This window comes from Podarcis tiliguerta (genome assembly GCF_965153285.1).
Source record: "Podarcis tiliguerta genome assembly, chromosome: 1".
NCBI lineage: Eukaryota > Metazoa > Chordata > Lepidosauria > Squamata > Lacertidae > Podarcis > Podarcis tiliguerta.
This window is the reverse complement of record NC_139534.1, coordinates 56,550,085-56,572,478: the sequence shown is the minus strand read 5'-3', so window position 1 is coordinate 56,572,478 and position 22,394 is coordinate 56,550,085. Positions and strand designations below refer to the sequence as shown.

Sequence of the window (22,394 nt, the reverse complement as noted above, 5' to 3'; positions counted from 1 at the left end):
TCCCCCCCCCCCCGGGAAGTGGGGACAACATACACACACGCACATCATACAAAGCACCTCGGATTGCTCAGTTCACATGGCCCAAATGGCACCTAGCTCGTATATATCCGAAAATCCACTCCCAAATCCATCACTTAACAAGTTACCCAGCATCACCTCCTGCCCTCGAAAGCTTTATTATTATTCCATCAAAGGCCCACAGCGTTCCACAATTAATTCTACTGTTAGGAGTCCTGACCCACATTTCAGAGTACAAGATTTCCTGGTTATTGCGCTTTAGGAACAAGCTTCTGTTCCCCCTCCGTTTATTTTTTTCTGTGAATTTCATTATCTTACCCTAAACCACACACATGCCAGGCATAACGAAAACATCCATTTGTTTCCTGTATTGGAATGTTGCTAAATTATATGGTTTATTTTTAATATCAACAGCACAACACAGAGAATTGGTGGTAATAAATCAAGCCTTGGAATGGAAAGAACACCCTTTTACACATTAGAGGAAAAACAATAAAGCAAGATCACCACACTATGGTTTCTGAAAAAGAGCCAATTTATTTTCTCACCATTTATAAAAATGCAAGTACAAAAGGGGAATCTAACAAGTCAATGAGAGTACATTTGCTCAGGCTGAAAACTGCAAAGCCAAACCATAGTCTTTATGCCTTGTCACACTGTCAGAGGTACTAGTGAAGGCAGGAATCCTTTTCTGTCACAGGGGAGCTTAGGGCAAGAAAATATTCTCAAGGAGGAAAATGCAGCATTGCTACTCAGTGGGAGTTGTCAGCCAAATCTGTTTGGCACTTCAAATCGTTCCTCAGTAAGGCTGCAGCCAAATCCAGAGTGCAGTTTGCTGAACTGAAAGGAGGATTGTGGAGTGCTTGGAGACTGAGAAGCATATAGTAGCAAGCAGGGTATCCACAAAAGAGCAGTTTCATTGATGAGTAGCCTAATGTGCACAAATGTAGGAAAGGGATGAAGTCATTTGACCACATGAGATTTAGAACTTGACTGCAGGAGACAAATTGTAGTGGGAGGAGGGGAACTTGCTGTAAGATATTGGTAAAATCTCTCTGGACATTCTGGCAAGCTGGCCTCTGCTCCAAATGATTCAGAAGCAGCTGTCAACTGTGCGCTTGTGCAAACTCTTTCCGTAGCCAAAGAGAGTCCTGGTAGAAACGGGGATCTCCCAAGTGCACAGCCGTCCTCTTATAGAAGTAGTAATACAGCACAGCCACTGCAACCAATCAGAAATAAGTCACAAGCCAGCAAGGTCAACACTTGTAGCAACTTTACTGGTTTTCTTACATTCAGCTTCACCATTATCCACCTAGCTACACTCCCCCTGCTCCCTGTCCCATCTACTTTTTGTAGGGAAGCACAGATGGAACCAGCCTCATTGATAATTTTTTAAGCTTTGCTCAGAAGTCATGACACAGAGGAGAAATGAAACAGCCTCGTACCCATTCTCTGGAAAACAAAAAGAGTCTGCAGCCCATCTGTCCACACAAAATAGTTGGAATTTTTCCAGCGGAGGTTCTGTGGGAAAGAAATGTATGAAACGTTAAAGGCAGGAAATAGACTGTTCCTCCCAGAACAACACAAAACAATACCAACCATCCTTTCAGACTTTTTTCAGTGCCCCATCTTTCTACCAAATTCCTTCAGAAACATGGGTCCAATTTTCCTACTCCCAATAATTATTTATAAATTTGGGAAGCAGCAACATTCCTAACACCTTCTCTTGAAAGTTCAGAGATTACTACAATCTCAAATAAACATTCTAGAAACCATGCAACAATCCAGGAGAGTAAGGAAGGCCTGTGGTATCCCATTGATTGGTGTGCCCCCTTCCTACATCCCACTCAGGAAAGCTTCCACATTTTTTCCAAGTATAGTAAACCAGGACTTATGCAATTGTATCTATAAAAATACTTTCACAGATAAAATAAAAACCGAAAGTTGAGCCACATTAAAATTAGACACAATATTTGTTGAGCTTGTTGGGGGAAAAAGTGTAATGATGTTAGTTCCACTACTAGAGAGTTTCCAAAACTCATGTTCCCAGTCATAATAGGCTATTCCAAGTCTTTCTTAACAGTTAGGCAACCAGACACCACGTGGGATGAATGCCAGCACTAGGAGCAGCTCAGGGAGCAAAGAAAGGTTAATCGGATCAGCAGATTTATACAGAACAACCAGACCTATTCTAGCTCTCAACAACTGATCACAGAAAATCCTCTTAAATCCTCCTGCCTCACCAAGCAAGGTTTAGGAAAGCAGTAGTACCCAACTTTCAAGCTAGATTGCTTCATCTAACTTCAAAGATGAGATATTAATTCCCTAAATATCAGATGACAAGATACTGGGACTTAACTACAATGTGTACCATTTTGTCCAGTGTATTCTAGGCAGGTTTACCATTTACAAATAATGGCATGCAATCTTAAAAGAAAGAGTAAAAAAAGAGATGGGGAATGAGAAGGAAAATAGGCACACTAAGTTATTCAAACTGGAAATGAGGTGAGATTGAAATAAATCTATTGTTAGCCTCCGTAAAGCCCTCACTCATCTAAAGAGAGCCAAAGAAATCCATAAGGAGGTACTAGACTATTGAGGCTGTAGATATGAGAAGGTTTTTGCCTTCAGTGCAGTGAATTCATATCAATGCAAGCACTGCTTTGGAATTTAAACATTCTGTTCCAAGAAGCCAAGGGTGCTGTACCACGAACTTTTATGACTCTTTGGCAATATAGCCCATCATCAGTGGTAAGTCATTGCATGTCAATGACACCTGTTCATTGTAGTTGTTTGCTCCACTGAACAAAACTTGGACTGAATTGAAATATGTATCCTTCAGTTAGGCAGTTGGATAGCAAGACACACGAAGAACCAGGAATAAGGACCTCGTTTTTAAATCCAACATCTGTTGATATTTGAAAAGTAAATCACACAGATCATTGCCTATTGCGACAACAGCAAAAATGCTGAGTGCTTACAATGGATCAGGGTGTCAAACAGAAAATACAGTTTGATCAACTAAAAGCTCAGAGACCAAATACACTTCCTGGCCACTGTTCCAAGACAACTTCTGCACAGCTTCCTGACGCTTCCAAATACCCTGGAAACCTACAAATCTTTTGTCCCAAATGCTTCTGCCCTCCTTCCCTTTAATTACCCAAATTACAGTGACCTCTGTTAAACTTCACAAATCTGTCCAGAAAAAAGGTGAATGATATAACAGTTATTAAAGCTCAAGATATGTGATATAGGACAAATGCCCAGGCACACTGCCTAGAAGGACAAGACAAACCTAGGAGATAACTACAGAACCGAGCAAATAGAGTCAGAACAAAGAATATATTGTTCATTCTATGAGATTTCAATGATCCAGTGGGCTCACCCCAATCAACTAATAGCACAACAAGATTCAATGGAATATGGGCTGTGAACAATGCTGCTGACAAGAAACTTACTTATGCAGCCAATGATCAATAAATTAGAGAGGCCACCTTTATACAATATTACAAAATAGTAGTAAGCATACAACATTTCAACTAGACTTCACTAGAACTAGACTAACGTCAGTACTGAGCAATTTAGTGAGTCACATTCCAATACTCCATTTGTGTCCATAGCTGCAGCTGCAAATCAGCATGGGTAGTCATGTAGTCATGACAAAACTGCAGATAAAGTTTGGAAGTCTGCTTAAGAATCAAAGTATAAATTTTCTTGTTGGTTCTTTTGAAAAAGACATCAGCCTTCCTTATTGTTGGGACTGTTTGTTTTTGCTTCTTAAAATAAGAAAGAATTAAAAGATTAAGAAGAGATTCTGCTACAAGCATATTGAGCAGTGTAAAGGGATACAAAGTCTATACATTACATTGAAAAGATGTGAAGGCAGCATGAAGGTGAAATGTTCTGGTGCATGAAGCAACAAGAGAAACCAGGAAATTGGGCGGTGGGGGGAATCTGAAGGAGGAGCTGTTGCCTACACAGCTTCCAAATCATAAAAAGCGCCAGTAAACCAAGTCAAACAAATGTTAATAACCACTCAACTTACACATAATCACATGTAACCAACAAGCTTGCCCTCAGTAAAGACCATAAGAGGGCAACTGTGATGGAGGATGCAATACATTAACTTGGGGTGCTTTGTGTGATTTGCTATCATATGAATACAGTATTAACAAAACGTACAATAGACCACTTAAATGACAGCTTAGGCAATTATTGTAAGGCCAATCATTTTTCATGGATCTCAGACACAGATATATAAAAAGAATAAATTAATGTGAGCAGAAGTCAGTGTAACAAGATGTCCAAAGAAAACAAGAATAATGGAGCACACTGTAAATTATGCTCATCAAGAGCAAAAGAAAAGTATGCTTGTTCAAAAAGATCTTAGAAAAAGAAGTGATTGGTATGTATGCAGGAAGTCCAGGGTGTGATGGTGAAGAACGAAGGACAGCTGAGAAAAACAGAACTGCCCAAAGGGGGGGGGGTACACTGGTCAAAGAAGACTGTAAGGCCTCCTGTATCCAACTAACCCTATCAATAGGAAATTCTAGCTTTAGACTGACAAGATTCTGAAAGGTTGGAAGGTGAATTAACATGCCAAGCCACAATAATATATGGCATTATAACAGTTGCAACAGCTAGGATCCCTTCCAGTTTATCCTGTTTCATCAGACAAGCTTTTAAATGTCTTAAATACTATTTGATTTATCTAATCCAACTCCTTCCCAGGTTTTTATTCCTGGGAACTCCTCAACCAATTCAATGAGACAGTTACTGTTCTACAAATTCTACAAATTATGCACACATTATTTATCACACAGAAGTTGGTACAAAAACCTGAGCTTCTTTTAAAGATATACTAGGTGTTGAAACAAATTTGGAAATCCACAGGTGGTGTTTGCAAGGGATTCCTAGGGTTCAACAGAGAGCACTTCTACTCTTCCACAGCTACCTGTCCTAACCTAACCTGTTAGTTTCTTCTATTCATCCCTGCTCTTGCACAACATTTCTTCCATTTAGCACTACACAGCGCTAAACCTGGGGGGAGCATAAAATAAAGTTTGTTTCAACGTGTGTTTTCTTTGCTTGCACAATTACTCCTATATTCAGAATTTGGGCTTCCGTGATAACCAGTATAAACAATCCTCTCCTGCCTTACCATGACCCAGATGTGGAAGGATATGCTCAAACCAAGGTATGTTGCTGACAAGACAATGGTCCCTTTAAATTTCTGGAACAGAAGATTAACCAGGCCAGCCTGGAAGACGAAGGTATTGAAGAACATGAGGAAGATGATGATGACATTGAAGAGGATGGCAATATCCTGAATGCTGTAAGACAGGCAAACATTTTAATGAGACAGAGATTGATAGATACCTTATACACAGAGGTGTACCTAGGTTCCCCTGCATCCTTGGCAAGGAGCTATATCATCACACACACACACCCTGGTCCCTTGCACAATTGCATTTCTCCACCGAAGCACCCACAGGAGCCTGCATGCTTTGCCCAGACACCCATATTATTGGAAGAGCGCCCCAGGGAGCACACGAACAGGCGAGCAAGTTCCTAGCCACTCCAAGCCAGAGTGGAGAGGCACAATTTTTGTGCACACACTCCAGGCCTGCACCCTTGGCAGGGGCTCAGCTAACCAACTCCTAGGTATGCCCCTGCTTGTGGCTCTCCAATACTACTGGACACCAGCTCTCCCCCACCACCCATGGTCAGAGATAATGGGAGTTGTGGTCCAGCAACTTTTGGGGGCCGCAGACTCCCCACAATTGTGGCTAAAGCCTAGTACTTGGAGAACAAAAAGCAGATTAACATAGCTGCAGAAGTTTTCACTGTCCATGCTGCCAACTGAGACATTAGTCCACCAATTGCAGAGGAAAGGGAACCCCGAAACCCTTGCTAGAAGATTACAATGGAAATAATACCTGCTGCAGCTACCTCTATTCCCCCCCCCCCCTGCTTATCACTCATTCTCATAATCTGGGGGTAGAACTTTATGTAATGGCAACTGAGCTAATAGCTGCTAATACCCACAGAGAAAATATAGAATGAATGGATTATAATAGCACCACCCTTTTAAAAATATCATTCAACACAATATAGCCTATTAACTGCCAATGTTTCAGGAGTAGGGAAAGAATAATAATTTTCTTGGTATCTTTTATTCTACTTCATTGCTCCATTCGTCTCTTCTCTCGCACTCTCTTCTTCCCATTTTCCTGAATGAGAGTGTCCCAAGAAGAGGAGAAACAAACAGAAAGTGCATTCCTGTGCATGTTTACTCAAAAAAGTTCCACTGTGTTCAATGTGGCAAATTCTCTGTAATCCTAAGCACATTTACTATGGATCAAGTCCTCTTGTATACATAAAGGCTTAAACTGCAATTCTATGCACACTTACACAACAGTAAGCATGACTGAAAACAATGGGACTTCCTTCAGAGTCCACATAATATATAAGATTGCACTGTTGCTCCTGAGTAGACATACTAACCATCTCTTCTCCATTCCAAATCACTTATTCAAGCACTAGTCTACAGTTCTATCCAAGGACCTGAAGAGTAACCACGTTTTTGATCCCTACAGCTTATTTAAGCGCTCATAGCAGTGTTGAGCATCTTTTCAGAGACAAATGTATACAAGCCCTTTAAAAAAAAGCAGACAGTGACAAGCACCCACTGTTGTGCCATACTCACATGAAAAGCACAAGCTGGATGACGGGCGCCATGCGCAGCAGCTCCGAGAAGGAGTTGACAAAGAGGTCATAGAACAGCAGTAGGAACTGCAAGGAAAGAACCAGGCTATAGTTGCTGGTTTGGAGCATCTTCCTTGCCTCAGTGTCTGCATCCCAGATGAGAGGGACACCTCATGCTCACACAACAGAGGGATACAAACTTTTTACTCCAGCGCAATCACTCATAGCTCCCTTTGGGCAGAGACCTGAATCCTGCAGAAACACCAGGTGGGGGGAAAGAGGGAGAATAAGGTGAACAACACTTGCAATAATAGCGGGGAGGAGAGGGGCATCACAAATCTGGAGCACACCACACACAATCTAGCACTAGAGAGCAAAGATAAACCAGTCAGAAATACAAACAACGAATAAGAATCCCTTTGTTGAAGTAAGACTGGTTGCACCGTTAACTGCTATTGCCTAACACTGTTCTTAACACTTTTCGGTGATCTAAGAACTTTACTCTTGCTGCCCCTCCGCAGCTTTTCTATTTCTACACAGGGGAAAGCAAAGTACGAGGGTGGGTGGCGAGGGCTGACTGGCCACAGCCACCTCCAAGGGCTGGAAAAGGCGCTTTTTCTTCCTAGGCAACACGGATCAAGCCCTACGGACCTCATCTCCTTGGTGATCAAGATTTCGATCCGGGTACACGCGATCTCGTTCTGTGGGTTCCCAAGCGCCCTCGACCTCACGCTCCCCGTGTTAAGTAACGGGGCACGACAGGTCGCGAAAGATAGGCCCGTCGCTGCTCCAGCTCGCGCTCTTTGCTCCCGGCCCTCACCTGGCGCGGCAGTTGCCCGTTCCCATGGAGACGACGCAGCCACTCAGGGGAGCGTAGGAGGCAGCCTGGCCGGAAGCTGCCGCGCTTGCGGTCACGGTCACAGAGTTGTAAATGACAGAGCGGACGGAGATTCTCGTGGCCCGGGTAGGAAACTTCCGCCCTGCCTCTGGAAGCCATTTATAAAGTCTTCCACGGGGCGGAAGTGAATGCATCTGGGAGAAACCCATGAATCTACAGCGGCTTAGAGGGGACTACTTTTTTTGATGCTTGGTTTTTTTTTAAAAAAATAAAAATTAAAACATGGCCCAGCACACTCGGATCACATTTCACCATCTCTAAATTGTGTGTGTCGGGGTTTGTGGCTTGGAGAGCTGCTTATAACAGCCCTGCAAGGACACTATTAATGGTGCAGGTCAGAAGTAGCACGAACGTTTGCATTTGCAGGTTACAGCAGTCTAGTTCATTTGCCTCTTCATACCACCCTCATCCACTAAACTCCGTAGACCCTACGCTTACACTCGCAAATGTTTACAAGGGTGTGCGCGCGCCTCTCACCTGATACAAGAACCCGAGTTAGAAAGATTATGGACTCCTTTCTTTGCTGCTAATTTTTGCTCGTTATGTGGGCACCTGATTCCCAACTATTACTAGAGTAAAATCTTCCATTTCTCCTTTGATTTCTATGAGCAGCTGAAATTCCGCGTGCAGACGACGGCCGCTGGCGCTCTTTTTCTCTATCTGTGTGATACATAGTGCGGAGGGCGTGTTTTTTGTTTTTGCCTTTATTTACCCTTTGCCGCTGATGTGGCTTTTGAGCTTTTCTTGGTGGGTTATTACCACTTCGGTGCGAAAGAAATAATTCTCCCCTTCCTTCCTTCCCTTCCTTCGGTCTCCTTCAGCACACTTAACTGGAACTTCCAGCTGCTGGAGAGGCATTCCACCATTTGAGGAAATCAATCCGTGTTTACTGCCTCAATTTTTTAAAATGCAGTCGTTCCAGTGAAATCAGACCACCGGAAATCTATTTTTGTTTTGATATCACAGCTACAGAGCGAAATCCTGCAGCGCGATTTCAGCAGATTAAGGGGCACCTAACGCCGCTGCCACTCTACAATAATAACTGACTGGCGTGGAACAGGGAGTTATAGAAAAGGTTGCCAACCTGTCAAAGCTCCTCCTTTGCCTTCAGCTCTTCCTGTGTGACAATCAAAACTTCGTCACGTGACGCGTTTCCTATTAATACACCTGCATACATACCTGCAATATACCTATACCAGCTCAATTTGCCGGGTACTTAGGCATCCAGGAAGTCCCTCATCTGACGCAAGGGAAAACAGTAATGACGGGTGCACCTAGGTACAGGCAGAAGCAAACGAAGAGGCTTGTAAAGCATCCTTAAATGAGAACTTTCCCGGCTCGATTCCCCGCCGTGTTCATGCCCAGCAATATACTGTATAGTACTGTACAGATCTTGCCGAGAAAACTACATTTCCCAGAAACCCGTCGTGGCGTTGGCTGGGCAGTGCCATAAACTGCGCCTAGACAAATCTTGAGTGCCTCCTGTCATGAATAGAGACGATGGAGCTGAAGGGGACTTGGAGCTTTGGAACTACTTTTCCCGGCGCTCCCCGCGATTCAGGCGGAAGCGAGGTGTGAGCTGTTGCTTGTATTTCTCGGTTCTTTGGTGCGTTGTCGCAGCTGGATCGCTAAAGCAAATCTTGACCATTGTGTGCGCGCAATCCCTCTTGCGGCTGTTCCCAGGCGCTTCCCTGCAAGGGGCGATCCCGCTACCCATTTATACGTTATGCTATCTAGCAAGTGTCACTTCCTTATTGCTCCTCATATGTGCTTTAATGGCGCGGTCGGGGGTGTGCACTGGGCAGCAGAACCCGCAGTGCTTGAAACTGCTTGCAAGTTGCTCTCTGGCACTGCTGTGGGTACAGCTTCGCTCGACAGCCTGGATCCAATAGATGTTTCGTGTGCTAGTTGAACAGAGATGCGACCGGGGATCCTGCCGCCCTGCAGGTGCTTCTGGACTCCAGCTCCCATCAGCTTCAGCCACAAGGGGGAGGTGGCCTGGGTGATGGGAGTTGTAGTCTATCAGTATCTGGAGAGTAGCAGGTGCCCCAGTTGTGCAAGGTAACTGTACTGTATGACTGTATGTTGCTTACGAAGGCTGTTGCCGCAGCAAACCAATTTATCGCTTAAATGCCAGCAGCTTTCTTGCGGCAGAGCACTGGACGTCACGGGACTTTGTGCTTTATTGTTAACTTTATGAGGCTGGAGTTGGTTCCGTGTTCAGCACGCATGAGGGAGCAGCCTGAATATGAAACTGACGTTTGCACACTTCTGCGCCTTGCGATATGTTGTCGGCAGCCGCGTTTCACTGCCAGCGTCACCCCGAGAGACTGCCAGCTATAAGTAGTGCCAGCTTAGCATTCTCTCCCATCCAAGGTTTTTTCTTTTTCTTTTTGCACTGGCTGCCGTTATGTTCATGAAACCGAGAGACGGTGAAATTCACGGCTAAAAGACGGAGTAGTTTGTCACAAGTTAAATCTGTTCACCAGTCGATGCCAGAAATTATTCTAATTTAAATATCAACCCACAAGTTCTTAAAGTCCTCCATCTCTTTGGAAGGAAAGGAAAGCAAAAGCAGCAACCACCTGGTGCGATTTTCAAAAGGGACTCTTTGGCATGGTAGTGCATCAGTGTTTATTAGTTATTGCCACAGTGACCATTTTCTGCTCTTCTCTTTGACCCGGGTTATACTTTGCAGTAAAGCTGTAAGACTGTAAGTAAAAAGGTTGATCATAAATATAAATGATTCTAGTCGGGTAGCTGGGTCAAAACATGTTAGCAAAACCATATTTTGAATGAAACATTTCCAAAGTTGGCTGTAGTCTCTATGTATTTCTTTTCTTATCTTACACCTACTTACCCTTGATGTTTACACTTCCTTTCCTAAGGGTGTTTTAATATTTGTTCTAAATCTTTTGATGGGGTTATTGTGTGTGTGTGTGTGTGTGTGTGTGTGTTGTTATGAATTTGTGGGGTGAGAGACACTCTAAATTCCTGGGTCCAATAAAAGTTAGAATTAATCAAGGACTGGGGAGTTAAAACTGCCGAGCACTGAACCACTGAACCACTGAAACATTAACATTAACAGCAGCAACAACAACAATTCTATACTGTCCTTCATCCAAGGATCACAGGGCGGTTTAAAATATAAAAGCACCAAAATGCATGCCATAGTAACAAACAAAAACACAGTAGTTACTCTGTGCTGGACAGCAGAGGGGTGTGAGCCCCTTCTCCTTCTAGAGAGGTAGATAGTAATACAAATGGCCATTTTTCAGTTGCAGTAAGCAAGAGGGAAAATAGTTTTGGTAGGGAAGCAGAGTCTCTGGAGAAAAGGCAGTCACAGCACAATGTGGGCTGACAGTTTGAATCCAGCGTGGCAGCAATGGTAGAAACAGGGCCCTCCTGAACTGTAAAACTCCCCCATATAATTGTGGGAATTGTAGTTTGTAAAGGGTGCTGTGAATTGTAGCTCAGTGAGAGGCAAACTACAATTCCCAAGCTTATTTTGAAGAAGCCATGAGCTTTGAATGTAAATGTATGGTATGGGTGTTACCCCAAACTGAACTGGCAACTTTAAACAAATTTTTGTGGGCTATGCCACCACAGAAACCACACAGGACACAGCTGCTCAGCAGCTTTCACTTTTGCATCAGCACATTTTCCTCTTGGTGTACGTGGTGAGTTAATGGCACAAAAGTTTCAGCAGAGCTCTCCAGTTCATGAGAAGGTGCTAGGAGAAGTTGCCAGCCATCCAAACTGAGAGTCTGGCTGCAGTTAGACAACGAAGAAGAAGAGTTTGGATTTGATATCCCGCCTTTCACTCCCCTTCAGGAGTCTCAAAGCGGCTAACATTCTCCTTTCCCTTCCTCCCCCACAACAAACACTCTGTGAGGTAAGTGGGGCTGAGAGACTTCACAGAAGTGTGACTGGCCCAAGGTCACCCAGCAGCTGCATGTGGAGGAGCGGAGACGCGAACCCGCTTACCCAGATTACGTGACTACCGCTCTTAACCACTACACCACACTGGCTCACAGTGTGTGACCCTAGATTGTCATTCACTTAACTTCCAGCCCACCTTTGCGCTGTGAAGAGCAATGTTTCACTCATTGCCATAGTCTTTTAATGCACACACTCTGCAAGCTTCTCACTTCTGTCTTGAAAGCAGAAGTTGGGATGATCTTGTGACCGTTGTCTCCCTCCAGGACCCAGTGGTTGCAGGTGCAGCATCTGTGCAGGGCTGCTGGGTTGGTAGAAAAAGTCTGTGGTTTGCACCTTTCACTGTGGGGACAGTTCGTAAATAAATTTGAAATCTAACGTGAGGCTATCTCTTTTCTTATGCAATTGACTGCAGTGACCTTTATTTTTGGCTGAAACTCAGCTATGAGTTAGATCAAGTTGGATCCAGTAGTAGCCAATCTAATTTCACTTTATGAGTGCCAGTGTTGCTTACACAAAAGTTTGCCTTGGTTCACAGAAGAGCCTTGGATATCAGAATTGGACATAACACATGGTCTCTGCTGCCTAACTAGATTTAACTAAATTGGAGTTGCATCCTGCCAGATCATATGATCAATTCAGTGTAGGTTCCGGTTCCTGATCAACAACTGTGGGACTGTTTTGTTTCTCTGGAAACTTTCTCTTCAGTAACATGTGTACTCCTTTGGTGTTTCTGTGTGACTTGGCTTTGGGAAGTATGGAATCTTCAGTACCATTTACTTTTAGTAGACAGGGGCTGCAGAAAGTAGAAGCCCCTGCTGACACAGTTGGATATAGTCTGTGAGGTGTGTTATCCCATTGGACAAGCTGCTCATAACTGCCAACCTTGACTTTTGAGAGAATAGTGGTTAGAATGTGAATTGCCTTAACCAGCCTGGGGAAATTCCAGATCTACCTTCCACTTAGCTGTGAAGTTTTGATGTTTCATGGTCTGTGGTGGACATACTATTGAAATCAGTTCCTCCTACCCAGCTTCTGGGACTCCACCCCATTTTGGGTTACAAAACTGTGTGACAGAAAAACAGTTCTCTGCTGAAGGGAGGAAAGCAGAACTAGGTAGTAAGGAAAGGGAGGAGGCAAAAATCTTGCTGGTGCCAGAACCAGCAGATGGTTGGATAGCTTTTACAGCTAGCTGGTTTCTTGCCTTCTCAGGTGTGCTCCCTGTGAACAGGATGATTCCCAGAGTCTCATTCTTGCTGCTCTCAATCCTACTGGGAATTCTGGGGATCTTGTGTGTGGTGTTCACAGTCTACTGGACCCAACACTGGCTTGGTGGCTTTGCCTGGGATGGTTCTTCTCAGATGTTTAACTGGCATCCAGTTTTCATGGTGACAGGCATGTTGGTCTTGACTGGTGCAGGTAAGTGAAAAGAGGATCCAATCCTTTTCTGATTTCCCCTCCTCCTGCCCCAGTAGCAGAACCGATATTAACATCCTATACAGTGGTATCTCAGGTTAAGAACTTAATTCATTCTGGAGGTCTGTTTTTAGCCTGAAACTGTTCTTAACCTGAAGGACCACTTTAGCTAAAGGGGCCTCCCGCTGCCACCGCGCCACTGGAGCACGATTTCTGTTCTCATCCTGAAGCAAAGTTCTTAACCTGAGGTACTATTTCTGAGTTAGCTGAGTCTGTACCTTGAAGCATCTGTAACCTGAGATACCACTGTATCCTTTTAAGTGTGTTTGTGAGGGCGGGGGTTATTTTATTATATATCTTGTGTTTTTATCTGGTGTTTTTATGCTGTGAACCGCCCTGAGATCATTGGCTGAAGGGCAGTATACAAAACAAGCAAACCTGGGAATCAGTGACTTGGCTATTTTGGGGGATGTGGGATGGGTGCCTGAGCTATCTTGGCTCTAGTGACTTCTCCCCCTCTCTCTCCTCCAGCGGTGCTAGTGTATCGCGTGCCCCTCTCCTGGTCGGGGCCCAAACTGCCATGGAAGCTGCTGCATGCAGGACTGACCTTGGCAGCATTCATCCTAATTGTCCTGGGACTTGTGGCTGTCTTTGAATATCACAACAAACAGGGCATTGCCAACATGTACTCCCTCCACAGCTGGCTAGGGCTTGCTGCTGTGCTGCTCTTCTCCTGTCAGGTGGGTAAGAACCTAAGAAGCTGTAGCTTGGTGGCAGAGCACATACTTTGCATCGGGTGTGGGGAACATTCACCCTCCAGATGTTGCTGAACTACACATCTCACCATCCCTGAGTATTGGCCATGCTTGCTAGGGCAAATGGGAGTTGCTGTGCTGCAACATCTGAGGGCCAAACGCCCCCCACCCCTGTTTTACATGCAGAGGGTACTTGGTTCAGTCTCAGTCACTTTTATGTAGGGTCAGAACAGGGGGAAACTTGTCTGAAACCACCGCTTTTAGTGTTCGGGAGGGATACACAAACTTCAGGTTTGTTGGATCTACTTTGGGTTTTTTTTCTTCACAAGAATCCCAAGAGCTACCAACCAGAACTAGGTGCAAAAGACATATTTGGAATTAAATAAGGTGGTTGCCTCCTAGCACAATCTCAGCCCATGAATCACAGTACTGGGAAAGTTGCCATTTATAGATCTAACCTCCTTGAATTCATCGTAATACTTCTAAAAGCAAAGTATTTTGGTGGGTTGTCACCGATGCTTTTTTTCTGGGGGGACACAGGTGTAAGCATACCCCTAAACATTTTGTGAATTTAATTTTGGCCTCATTGAGGGGCAGTATTTCAATATGAATAGGAAAATGAGAGTACTCCTAAACATTTTTTTTTAAAGATAAAAAGCACTGATTGTCACCCACATTGCATAGAAGATATACTTTTGTCTTAAACCTGCTGCCTGACACTTCTTGTATTTTGTGCGAGCGAATAATTTGTTACAGCCACCCTTTTCATAAATATTAGCTTTCCTCCCTCTTGGGTAATCTCGCCCCCCCCCTTTAATCCCTTCACCATGTGCACATGTGGTATTAAAAGTTTGTTTGAAACATTTTATTTATTTTATCTGTAAAAGCGCAGTAGATATTTGAAAAAACTAACCTAAATTGTTCACTGGTGGCTGTCTATCTCTCCCCCGCCCCCAAGCTCTCATAGCTAGTTTGAGATTTTAGATCATGAATATAATAAAACAAATACTTCTGCAAATCTGGTTGCTGCATTACTTGTGCTCAGTCCCTCTGCAGATACCATGCTGAGCCCTTCCTCCAATATAGGTTTCTGAAAAGATCCCAATTTCTTATCTCTTCCATCCAGTGGGCCATGGGCTTTGCTTCTTTCTTGCTGCCTTGGGCTCCCACCTGGTTCCGAGCCTTGTACAAGCCCATCCATGTCTTCTTTGGCTCTGCCATCATCCCTTTAGTTGTGGCCGCCTGCATCTCAGGCATCAATGAGAAGCTTTTCTTCAAACTGTGAGTAGCAAAACAGAGAGGGCTTGATACTGGGAGGAGGAAATAGTCCACGCTAAAAAGACAATGGAGAGTATGTTGCTGGTTATTTACACTGGAGAGAGTTGGCAGTCTTCTGGGGTACAAATAATGAGGGATGAAGAGGAAGCTGCTCAGCCTGGTCCGGATCGATAGCAGTCATTATAAAGTTTGAAAGCAATGATAGCTTTTAGACCAGGAATAAGGAACATATAGTTCAGCAACATTGGGGAAGCCACTGGTTCCCCATCCCTGTTTTAGAAGTACAAAAGGGAAATGTGTCCCTGAGGCAATGGGGAACCTGAGAAGGTGGTTAAGCCACATGTAGCAGCAGCAGACAGGAATGTGGAGCTAGTGTCTGGAGGCTTGTAATGTGAAGATAGTGTTCTGCTCAATAGGTCATTGTACACATTTAACTGAATATAAGATGTGCTCCAGCCTTGAACCCAAATGCATTACTTGGGTGTCTGGGACAGTAGAACGGCTGTTGGAGCAAAGCTACATATGGTGAAAGAGATTACATGGCTTAATATAGATTGTTGGCACTATCCAGATATTTCCTTCTTTATGGGTCTCTGGGGAGGTGTTTGTGGTGCTATTGGCTTTTCATCAAGCATTTTTGCTTTTTGTCTGTACTTTTAGAACAAACACAACCACACCCTACGCTCAGCTTCCTGCAGAGGCATGGTTTGCCAACATATTGGGGATGCTGATCCTGGTCTTTGGGCTACTGGTGCTGTTTGCCCTTGCCATGCCAGTATGGAAGCGTCCAGATGTGAATTGTCAAGATACCCAAGAGGTGGTATTATTATTATTGTTGTTGTTGTTGTTATTATTGACCTTTAAGATTTATTTATTTTACTACAACTATTTCCTGCCTATCCTTCAAGGCATCACACAAGGTTTTCTGTCTCCCCCACTACAATTTATCCTAACAACAACCCTGTGAGGCAGGTTAGGCTAAGAGGGACTGGCCAAAGTCACCCACTGAGCTATGTGGCTGAGAGGGGGTTTGAAGCTGGATCTTCTTGGTCCTAGTCCAGCACTCTAGTCACTATACCATACTGGCTCAAACCCACTGAAGTCTGTTGAGTTTAAATGGTAGTGTGTACTAGCTTGGACAAAGTAGCGGAGGGATGGGGGAAGAATTTTTCAGAAAATGAAACTCTTGTTCAACTGTTGTTAGGATGAGAGCAGCGTATTTTCGCTGTGTACAAACAAGAGTTCCAAGTAGATTTGGTGCATCCCATGTTTACATGTTTTTTTTTTCTGTCATCCACATGATTTTATCCTCCTTCAAGTAGAAACTTGCACCACCTCCCAATGATTCAGATTTATTTGAGACATGATAAGGCAGTATTTGATAATGCAGTAAGGGGGGGAGAATCCAACATAAAACCACATGCTACCCAAATATGAATGTACTAAAGCACATTATGTGAGTGACACCCGTATACATACGTGTGTGATGATGTTTTGCTGGGTGTCATGTTTTCATCATCACCTCTACTTCTGATGACAAGGCTCAATGGGCTTCTGGTGGGGCTGAGTATGACCTCATATATGCTTTTTTCCCCTTTCATTTTTTATTAAAAAATCTGCTGTTTTCTGCAAATCTGGTATATCAGAAAACTTGTATCTATATTTCTTTTAATGGCTGTGCACACGTAAGCAAATACCTGTGCAAATGCTCATAATGGACCGCAGGTGTCCTTAAGTCAGGGAGGGGTTCTACAAAGTACTAATGGGGAAGTACTAATTGAGGAGAGCGGGGACAATAACACATAGTATGAGTATAGCCCATCAAGAACTGACCGATAGTATGGACAGGAGACATTAAACTTCATTAGATTTTGGGTTGTGGGTTTTTTTGTTTTATTTTATACACACACACACATATGCAAAAATGTTCATTGCATACCACCCTAACGAAGGAAAGAACTGAACAGTGGGGCGTATTTTTGAGATTTCATTTTCGATTAATGATAAGACATGTTCCTTGTGGATTAATTATTAGTCTGACTGGCTTCCAAAAGTTCTCTGTCCTCTTCCCCCATAGCCTCCATGGGTTTATATTGCAGAACATTTGTTTTGACAACACAGACATAGAATGACACATGTGTATAGTAGTGGAACTTATCCCTGGCAAAAGGAGCAACAGTATGGGAGCTAAATCCTAGAAACCTGGTCTGGATTTTCTCTGCAAGAGGGCTAGACTGAACATCATAAGCAATAGACAATATGTTCTGAGAGAGTTTAATATCTGAGAGTGAGATAGAAAGCTTGTGGAATCAAGCTTTATTATTTACTTCTGGTGTTCTTTTTCTACAGCCCTTGCTACAGGAGGATAAATGAAGCAGCAAACAGGAAGGATTGTGATCCAGACCTGTGTGGCGGCCTGTTCTCCACTGAGATCTTCAACCGTTCTTGCTTCTGTTTTCAGAGCAAGAGTTGAAACTTTAATTGTGGCACTGAATTGTCTGGCCTTCTGGGTATTTTATTAATTCCCCCCACCCCACCCCACTTGCTCTTGCTCTTGCTGAGTTGCTGAGCTGCTGGAAATCCAGGTATCTCTGAACAATTCATTTCTTAGTTGCTATTGTGCCATTATGACAAGTTCCCAGATTTTTGTACTTCATGGACTTATTAGAAACCTAAATTATCAGATGAAATAAATGATTCCTTCTAATGGTTTTGCTGTTGGATTTGCAGGTGCTTCCACACTAGGTGTTCAGCGTGGAATTGTCATGCTTCAGGCAGTCACTTTTGAATGGGGCATCCATACGGTGCTGACATCCATGTATTGTCCTCCTGTGTTTTCCTGTGACTCTTGTCAGGTATTTGTACATGTTTAATAACAGAAAAACAGCACAATTCCGAAGGTGTCTGCAGCCTTAGCATTACTCATTCATCTTCTTAAAGGGACGGAGTTTCAATGAGTGTGTCCAGATGAGGGTCTCCTACTCTCCCGTTATAAGCAGAATTGCAACTGATTATCCACCTGCCTCTGGTGCTCCAATGCAGTGTCTGCATCTCATTATATTTTGTCCACATGGTGGGCATACCATAACTGTATGGACAAGGTTATAGCCTTCTGTTTCTTCACCTGCTGGTTGGCTGTCACATGTCTTATTTTCCTCACATTTTGAAGCGGGTGCTTCTTAGCACTATTTTAACCTCCTGCTTTGTGTGCCCTTCTGTGTGAATGTGTTTACACAATTAGCACAATTGCAAAAAAACTTAAGAAGTAAAAAAGAGTGCTTGCAGCTTACTTCCAAGTAAACATCATTAGAGATCAGGCTCTAAATCCCGTGGATTTCACTTGAGAATGACTAATCTCTACTTCAGTCAATTTTATAACCAGATCTAATTGGACAATCCAGTGTAGCCAGTTCAACAACCCAGCTAGAAAGCATGCTAAATTGATTCCCCGTCCCCTTGCTTGTTGGTTGCAGTATTTTACCACAGCACAATTGTTAAATGTTTTTAATAGTGTCTGCAGCACAGGGGCTGGAGGATTGTGGCTTTGCAGGATTACTGCTGAAACCTACACCATGGTACTTGGAAGTTAGCACTACTTTATCTTAATGCAGTTTACCAGTAAAATAGCTAACTGAAGTGTGTAGGGAACCTCGTTCTAGGGAACAATTTATTAAGACTGAAATCTGGTAGAAAGGAGTTGGGGTGCAGGACATGAAATGCTTTTTAAACCAGAAGTACATGGCAGGCCTTAGAGAAAGGAGCGGTCATCTCCAACATGTCAGCTACCTTCCTCAGGGAAAACAAATCCCAGTGTGGTTCAGATGTGACTTTTCCTGTGCACAACTGCAAGGAGATTGCTGTGCACTTCTGCTCTTTCCCTCCTTAACAGTAAGAAAAAAGGTGGAAGAAGCAATGGGAAAGCATGGGAGGATTATACTTGGCTTACATCCAGATGCCCTGTAAAACTGCATGGTGGAGGCATACCAAATACACATTAAAAGCTTCAGAGAAGGCATAATGAACACATATACTGAAAGCCTCATAGGGAAGCAGCCAGTGTGTGCCATGATCTATAAGCAAGGACAATAATAATAATAAATTTTTATTTATATCCCGCCCACCCCAGCCGCAGCTGGGCTCAGAGCGGCTAACAACAATATTGCCATTCAATGTACTATTGTTATCTTTCTAGTTGGAGTCATTATATCAACCCCATTCATTTTTTTCACTCATTGTTAGTTTAGCTCTGTAGTTTATTTTGTTGGTAGACACACATACACAGCATATATATTTCTACCATAGGACTCTGGTACACCGTGGTGACTGGTAGGATAGAAAGTTAAAGATAGAGCCAGAGCCACCCTCCTCTCTGCTGAGTTGTACAAGCAATACTGAGACTAAGGCAGCCAGGACCAACTCCTGGACTGGATGCTAAAGTAGGATGGCAGGCATTTGGGGGCAGACTGGGACTGGTGGGGCAGTGCCCTGATTCATACCTCCACTGGTGCTACACGAAGTGTTATGCCTTCCTTTTTTCTTTTCTTTTTTACTTTGTTGCAGCTACCACCTAGTAAGAGTTCCTTAATACATCTGGTTCATCTGTCATTAGAGTCAAAGCAAGGGACACTTTGGCCTTGCTCTCACATGGGGCTACTTCTTGGTGATTCTACATTGGTAGCAGCCAATGCATAATATGTATTGGGATGCCTTGTCTAGTCTGCAGAATGCACACCGCTTTTTCAAGATGTCATGCATTTATGTTTTTATTATATCCTCCTAAATACTTCCTGTAAAGTAAAGGTAAAGGGACCCCTGACCATTAGGTCCAGTCATGGACGGCTCTGGGGTTGTGGTGCTCCACGGCTCTGGGGTTGTGGCTTTACTGGCCAAGGGAGCCGGCGTACAGCTTCCGGGTCATGTGGCCAGCATGACTAAGCCACTTCTGGTGAACCAGAGCAGCACACGGAAACGCCATTTATCTTCCCATTGGAGCGGTACCTATTTATCTACTTGCACTTCATGCTTTCGAACTGCTAGGTTGGCAGGAGCAGGGACCGAGGAACGGGAGCTCACCCTGTTGCGGGGATTCGAACTGCCGACCTTCTGATCAGTGATCTGCTTATTTTTCCAGTAACAAATGATCATAACCTTCTTTTGGGGAGGGGAGCCATTCCACCCTCCCCCCCATGGCAACATGGAATATATAGAGGTACAAATTAGAAAGTGATATTCAGGACGATGTTTGAATTATTCTAGAACTATGTTTTACCACATCCCTTTTTCCAGCATTCTTACTAAACAGCTCATCTTCAACTAGCCTGACATAAGCTGACAAGTCATTATTTAAATTTTTATATAGAAATTTCGATCCTGCCATTCTAGTAACTAGGTATGAGATTAGCTCTCCTAGTTCAAGGCCAAGCATTTATATACTTGTGACTTCTCTTTCTCTGATATATATCTTGTTTTGTTGAGTCACCTCATCTATCATTTTTTGAACTATAAACTATGTACTATAATGTCAGTAGTGTTTGAGGGTGCTTATGAAAGACAGATTGCTTTCTCCACAGTTAACCACATAAAGATTCCCTCCCATACCGAAACAAGCAGTGGGAAATGGTCTCTTCCTGGCTAAGAACTATTTCTTGGCATGAAGCTAAATTTGCACTTGAATAACACTTACTGATATCACCTGATTCAGAGCACTGGTATCTGGCGTAGTTATTCCTAGCATGTGGTGCGTGCTGGTTTTTTTTTTTTTTTTTTTGTAGATTTCAGTCTGTTAGAACTGGTAAAAGGCCATCACAGTCTAATATACGCTGATTGGTGAAATAATTCTCCCCGCCACCCCAGACCCATCCATAAACATACATAATACTCTTTCAGTCATCAACAGCTCCTCCTAAGTCTCATTCTTGCCACCTTTCTAAAACAAGCAATGATTTCTTCTTCTCTTGGTTTCAAATGTGTTTCAGAACTCTTGTACATGCTGCCACTATGTATGAAGCTTATGGCAAACAGTAGAAAATGCTGTTGCTATCTTCAGGGGGAATTGAAAACTAGGTTTGTGCAATTAAAGTTAATTTGATACAGCATGACCACAAACCTTTCCACCCCGAATCATACTTTTGTGATAATGAAAGTAAAAGGGAAAAGCACTGGAAAGGGTGGGATAACACATGCTTGATGCATTGTGCAAGGAAATTGAATGTTCAATACGCAGGTCGTCTGGAGGCAACCTTGGCTAGGTAGGGGTTGGGGCATGCCTAGTCTTCTCTTCTATTCCTAGACAAAATGAAAGGAGGGGAGCAGAGTACTCAGTCTCTTGTCTAAAACTGTTGTTTGGCATTTTTACCTTAAAAGTACTAATAGTGCTTCTGCAGTGTTGCTATTTTGTGGGCGGGGTTGTGCGAGAGCACCAAATTCACTTTTAATGTTTATTATATTTTGAACATTGCCGTATATATCAACATGCTTCCACCCCCAAGTTGGAATTTTTGTGGCAAGAAAAGGAGGAAATGTCCTACAACGTAACACTTGCTTGAGCAACATAGTACAACCTCCTGGCAAACAAATGCTCAGGAACAGTGGATATCATGTAACCTCCCTGCAAACTTTGTACAGAAAGATGTGGATGAATGCTCCATAAAAAGGTGATTTGGAAGCAACATGAGACCAGTATATTGTCTTGCAGTGCAATCCTAACCATGTCTATAGACCATTAAATCCTATAGATCTGAACAGGGATTACTCTTAGGTAAGCAGGGTTAGGATTGAAGCCTTAATGCTGTTTAGAAAGTTCCATTCAGTGATCTGCTTCTTGACAAATGTTATTTGCAAATGTAGTGATTAGCTCCTTAGTATAATTCTAATACCATTTCTCCTTGCCTAGGCAAACCATTCAATATCAGGTAAGCTTTCTATGAAGAAATTGACTGAGTTGCATTATTCCAGTATTTGTCAACTAGATATTAAGCCACTGTTCCCCCTTTTGAGATACAACAGGAAACAGAAGTATAAACTTATCAGGACTGTTGTATGCATGGAAGTAATTTAGCAAGCTAAGAATGAACATTTGAAAAGGTGCAATATTTCTAAGGTCTGAATATTTCTGTTTTCCTACTTGGGTATATATGTGTGCACATCTCATTCTCCTTAGTTACTGCCACTAGTACAAACCTGGTTTATTGAGGACAGTGATTAGCCCAAGTCAAATATGAGCTTATCTATTCCCATGAAACAGTTTTTCTCTACAAAATGTAGTTTCAAAGGAGCATCCTCTTTGTATAGAGGGCTAGGGAACCTCAGGGCTAGGAGCCAAATGGAAGCATCTCCCTTGGCCATGTCTCATCACCAGCCTTGATCCATGCTCTCCTTGAGTG

At 43.3% G+C, this 22,394-nt stretch overlaps 2 protein-coding genes across 12 annotated transcripts; one reads left to right on the top strand and one right to left on the bottom strand.

Annotated features, from left to right (window-relative positions):
* Window positions 1-535: 535 nt before the first annotated feature.
* TMEM138 (transmembrane protein 138) lies at window positions 536-8,927 on the bottom strand. Of its 4 annotated transcripts, none has more exons than XM_083417335.1 (5): window positions 8,804-8,927; window positions 6,728-6,978; window positions 5,180-5,351; window positions 1,464-1,539; window positions 536-1,237 (listed from the first exon to the last, which is right to left on the bottom strand). In XM_083417335.1, exons 2-5 carry the CDS (start codon window positions 6,853-6,855, stop codon window positions 1,125-1,127), a joined length of 489 nt encoding a protein of 162 aa, XP_083273461.1. In that variant the 5' UTR covers window positions 6,856-6,978; window positions 8,804-8,927; the 3' UTR covers window positions 536-1,124. The 4 variants fall into 4 exon arrangements, with proteins under 4 accessions (XP_083273461.1, XP_083273462.1, XP_083273460.1 ...); XM_083417336.1 differs by lacking the exon at window positions 8,804-8,927 and adding an exon at window positions 8,337-8,361; XM_083417334.1 differs by lacking the exon at window positions 8,804-8,927 and adding an exon at window positions 7,547-7,697.
* A 131-nt stretch (window positions 8,928-9,058) lies between these two features.
* CYB561A3 (cytochrome b561 family member A3) lies at window positions 9,059-17,719 on the top strand. 8 transcript variants are annotated; one of them, XM_083417183.1, is made up of 6 exons: window positions 9,059-9,196; window positions 12,776-12,982; window positions 13,511-13,719; window positions 14,861-15,015; window positions 15,673-15,829; window positions 17,362-17,719. In XM_083417183.1, exons 1-6 carry the CDS (start codon window positions 9,112-9,114, stop codon window positions 17,383-17,385), a joined length of 837 nt encoding a protein of 278 aa, XP_083273309.1. In that variant the 5' UTR covers window positions 9,059-9,111; the 3' UTR covers window positions 17,386-17,719. The 8 variants fall into 8 exon arrangements, with proteins under 8 accessions (XP_083273309.1, XP_083273313.1, XP_083273308.1 ...); XM_083417187.1 differs by having other exon boundaries at window positions 9,182-9,685; XM_083417182.1 differs by lacking the exon at window positions 9,059-9,196 and adding an exon at window positions 9,727-10,000.
* The last annotated feature ends 4,675 nt before the right edge of the window (window positions 17,720-22,394 follow it).